General features: G+C 41.2%; 1 protein-coding gene across 1 annotated transcript; it reads right to left on the bottom strand.

The window, feature by feature from the left end:
- Positions 1–1,051: 1,051 nt before the first annotated feature.
- On the bottom strand, positions 1,052–3,218 carry LOC133892152 (uncharacterized). Its single transcript, XM_062332874.1, has 2 exons — positions 1,161–3,218; positions 1,052–1,066 (listed from the first exon to the last, which is right to left on the bottom strand). Exons 1-2 carry the CDS (start codon positions 3,216–3,218, stop codon positions 1,052–1,054), a joined length of 2,073 nt encoding a protein of 690 aa, XP_062188858.1.
- Between the last annotated feature and the right edge of the window lie 1,469 nt (positions 3,219–4,687).

Raw genomic sequence — 4,687 nt, forward strand, 5'->3', positions numbered from 1 at the left:
TGTGAGATTAACCCATTCACATTTAAACAGAACCACCGAGAATTTTCCATAATAGTCTAACTCAATTATATCAAGTATCCGTCCATAGTACATGACATCTCCAAGAACAGGGTTAGTATCACCTGCCGAAGCATAACTTGATGTTTTTGCAGTCACAACAACTCCGCTATTCTGAGTCACCTTGTCATAGCGCTTAGCTCGAAATCTGTATCCACGAATATTAAAGGCTCTATGCCTTCTTGCTGAGTCCAATGGACCTCGAGCCAACCATCTAATTTCCTCATTGATGCTATCGCTACCGTTCTGTTGCTCCAACTGCATGATCTGTTTCATCCAAAAATATATATAAGTCAAATTCATTCACTTTTATAAAAACTAAACCATAGTACTCACATGATCTCTAAACCAATTAGGAAAATCTTTATGTTGCATTCGCTCAATCGTTTTAGGAGCTAGTCGGTGGTTACGATTTCTCCTTTTGATATCAGCAGCATTTTCCCTAAAGATGGAAATTAGCATGAAATTATTAAAATATAATCTTCTGTAATATGTTAATAGGTACACAACACTTACTTGAAATAAGGGATGACAGCTTCACAGTTGTATAGCACATATCGATGGGCTTGCAATTTCTCTAAATCAGTTAAAATGAATGTAGATGGTTTTCCCAATGGTTTTCCTATTGAGGGAAACAATAAGGATTCATGGTCACATAAGTTAGATTCAAGATCATCCCGAGTCTCATCATTCCTCGATGGTTTGTTATGTTTTGTAGAGAAGCCTTCTAAATATCTGGAACAAAATACCATACACTCCTCGGCCTGATATGAATTTGCCATTGAACCCTCTGGATGAGCTCTGTTACGAACATATGACTTCAATTTGCCAAGGTATCTGAATATGTAAAAGTTACATTTTAGTAGGTGATATATTATATATGACTTAATCAAAAATTGAAAACGTCCTGGGAAGAATCAATACCTTTCAATAAAGTACATCCATCGATAGCGGACTGGTCCAGCTATCTTACATTCTGTTGCTAAGTGGACTACTAAGTGAACCATAACTGTGAAAAACCCAGGAGGAAATATCATCTCAATTTTGCACAGTGTAATTTTAATTAATTGCTCCAAATGATCAAGCTCTTGAAGATGAAGCACTTTGGCACATATTCCTTGAAAATATGCAGATAAATCAAATAGTACTGCTATTATATCATCTGGAAGAAGGCCCCTCAAAGCAATTGTCATGAGTTGTTGCATTAGGACATGGCAATCATGAGTTTTGGGACCTTGAATTTTTCCTTCCTCAACATTGACACATCTTGATATATTTCCTGAATAGCCATCAGGAACTCTTATATCTCGAAGAACTTTACAGAATGTTTGTTTCTCACTTTTAGACAAAGCAAATCTTGCAGGTGGTAGATAGTACTTTCTTGACGCTTTTTGTTGTGGGTGGAGGTCTTCTCTGATGTTCATTTCCTTGAGATCTTGACGAGCTTTGAGATTATCTTTTGACTTTCCATCTAATCCCAATAATGTACCATAAATATTTTCACACACATTCTTCTCTATATGCATCACATCAAGATTATGTCGGAGAAGATTATAATCCCAATAAGGCAATGTGAAAAGACTACTTACTGCCTTATACGTTTTTGACTCCTTAAAATCACCAAGAGCATTGATCTCATCCAAAACAGGGCGCTCATAATAGGTTATAGGTTCCATTCCAAGCTCTGTGGTTCCATCAAAAGAATCTCGATCAAAACGAAATTCATGATCAAGGGGCAGAAATCGACGATGACCCATAAAACAAGATTTCTGCCCATGCTTCAGACGTTTGGTCCATGCATTTTGACCACAAGGTGGACATGCATATTCTCCATGCACCATATAGGACGCTAGCATTCCCAAGGCTGGTAAGTCATTTATTGTCATTAACACAACTGCTTTCAAGTTAAAAGTTTCATTTTTTGATGCATCATACGTCGAAATGCCATTCAGAAATAAATCTCTTAGATCATCCAAAAGTGGTTCTAGGAATACATGAATTCTATCTCCAGGACTTTTAGGACCAGGAACTATTAAAGACAACAAAAGATAATGTTCTTTCATGCATAACCATGGAGGTAAGTTATATATTGTCAAAACAACTGGCCAACAACTGTGTTTAGAGCTCAACATCCCATATGGATTAAATCCATCAGTAGCCAAGCCAAACCGAATATTACGAGAATCTGATGCGAAGGGCGGGAACCTTTCATCAAAGCTCTTCCATAGTTTGGAATCAGCTGGATGTCGTAGAGCATCGTCCTTGATCCGTTCTTTATCATGCCATCGGAGGAGAGGTGCTGTTTCTTTACACATAAACAGTCTTTTCAGCCTCTCTTTGATGGGAAAGTATCGCAATACTTTCCTAGGTATTGCTTTCCTTCTTTCCTTGTTTGTTAGTTTAGTTTCAGGTTCCTTATCTTTCCACCTAGAAGCCTTATAGGTAGAGCAAAAATCATCACTTGCTTTGTCTTTCCAAAACAGCTGACAATTGTTTGGGCATGCATGAATATTTTCATAGCCCAGGCCAAATTTAGAAATAACTTTCTTAGCCTCATAAAAATTTTTGGGCAATTGCTTTCCATTTGGAATTGCCATGTGCAGAATATCAAGCAGATCACCAAATGATTTATCTGACCATTTATTCATGGATTTTATATTAAACAAAAGCATGAGTAAAGATAGCTCTGATAACTCACATCCTTGCCATAAAGGTTTCTCTGAATCTTTAACCAGATTATAGAATTCTTGAGCTTCTGAATTTGCTCCATGTACAGGTGGATTTGCACAATCCGAGCCATCTGTCATAGGAATGTCATCATAAAAATGTCCAAATGTATCATTAATCAATTGATGCATGTTGGCATGTCTTCCAGAGTCATTCTGAGACTCTGGTTGCTGATCAGCAGTGTGTTGGACTGAAGGCTCACCATGAAAGTCCCATTCATCATAATTCTCAAGTATCCCATTGCAAACTAAATGTTCATATATCTCATCCCTCGATAGAAGTGTAGTGTTCACACATGTCTCACATGGCCAATGAATCTTGGCATCTGCTGATTTATCTTTAAATGCAAATTCGACAAAACCTTTCACGCCATTGTTGTACTGAATAGATCCTTTAGAACAACGCAAAAGAAGCTTGATGACTTCTATGTCCATCGTCGAACTATAAATTGAAACAATTATTAATTCCGTTGAAAGTAAATAACAAAAGCAGTTTTAACCTTTTTCTTTCCATAATATAGATCACTACAGGAACTAATTGCCAAAGGCGGCACAATGATTGTAACCAATAATGGTAAAAGGCCAATGGATAGTTTATATGTGCTTCGTGAAGGTTGTTATTCAACACAAATATGCACTAAACGATCTGGAATGAAGTGCTGAAAAAATGTATAAAGCTTGCAGACACTGAACAAATTTGGTAAATTGATGGAAACCAGATTAGAAGGCATGCATCCGATTAAATTTTAAAAGCAATCAAAAGCACTACTTCAGTTCTAATCCAGTTTATTATTTTTCTATAGATGCACATGGAACAATCAACAGAAATTTATATTCATGTAGAAGATATAGAAATAGGTTGGATAATGCCGTACCTTAGCCTCCTCCAAAACCCTTTTCTCCTTCAAAACAGGCAGCTGCTTGAAGATTTATGCAGTGGGCGACAAGGGATTGTACAGGTAGACAAAGAACAATTGTTGATTGGGACGGAATCAGATGGAGAAGGCCGGTAATATGCTGAACCACCAATCAAGTTTTCAAAGCTACTGTGCAACTCGTAGCAATGGCGATCAAGATGCTTGGCTGAAGAACAACGATGGATTGCACACCGTGGATGTGTGGGAGATGAGAATTAGAGCTGTGGACGGGGCGGCGGCGTTGTGGCTAGTGGCACGGGCCGGAGGACGGGGCGGCGGCGTTGTGGCCAGTGGCGCGGGCCGGAGGACGGGGCGGCGGCGTTGTGGCCAGTGGCGCGGGGCGGAGGACGGGGCGGCGGCGTTGTGGCCAGTGGCGCGGGCCGGAGGACGGGGCGGCGGCGTTGTGGCCAGTGGCGCGGGCCGGAGGACGGGGCGGCGGCGTTGTGGCCAGTGGCGCGGGCCGGAGGACGGGGTGGCGACGTTGTGGCCAGTGTCCGGACGGGGCGGCGGCGTTGTGGCCAGTGGTGCGGGCCGGAGGACGGGGCGGCGGCGTTGTGGCCAATGGCGTAGGGCGGAGGACAGGGCGGCGGCGTTGTGGGTAATGGCACAGCATGATTACACGTTGGAACCTGATATTGTTCGATCAAAGAAATGATTAAAACTTATTTGCGGGGCAATCGAAACAGAATCTGTGCGATGCTTTGGTGGTTAGTATATACGGAACCCAAGCTTCGAGGGTGCAGGCTCGAATCCTGGCAAACGCGTTCGGGTCTGTCGTGTTTTTTTAATGTTGTATTTCTAGCGCGCTAGTTCCCGGGGGGGTTCCGGACTGGTACTGGATTATAAAGGAAAAAAAAGACAGAACTCAGAAAAAATAAACTAAGAAAAAAAGATGAAGAAAGGCCCGTTGGCCAGTCCATACGAATTGTGCTTCCAACGTTTCGTAAGTGTTGCAGTCACCGTACTTGCAACGGCTTGACCATATGT

Source organism: Phragmites australis, chromosome 15, assembly GCF_958298935.1.
Source record: "Phragmites australis chromosome 15, lpPhrAust1.1, whole genome shotgun sequence".
In the NCBI taxonomy this organism is placed as follows: domain Eukaryota; kingdom Viridiplantae; phylum Streptophyta; class Magnoliopsida; order Poales; family Poaceae; genus Phragmites; species Phragmites australis.

What these genes read in the sequence shown, in the direction of transcription:
- LOC133892152 (XM_062332874.1), bottom strand. Translation starts at nt 3,218, where the DNA reads ATGGACATAGAAGTCATCAAGCTTCTTTTGCGTTGTTCTAAAGGATCT.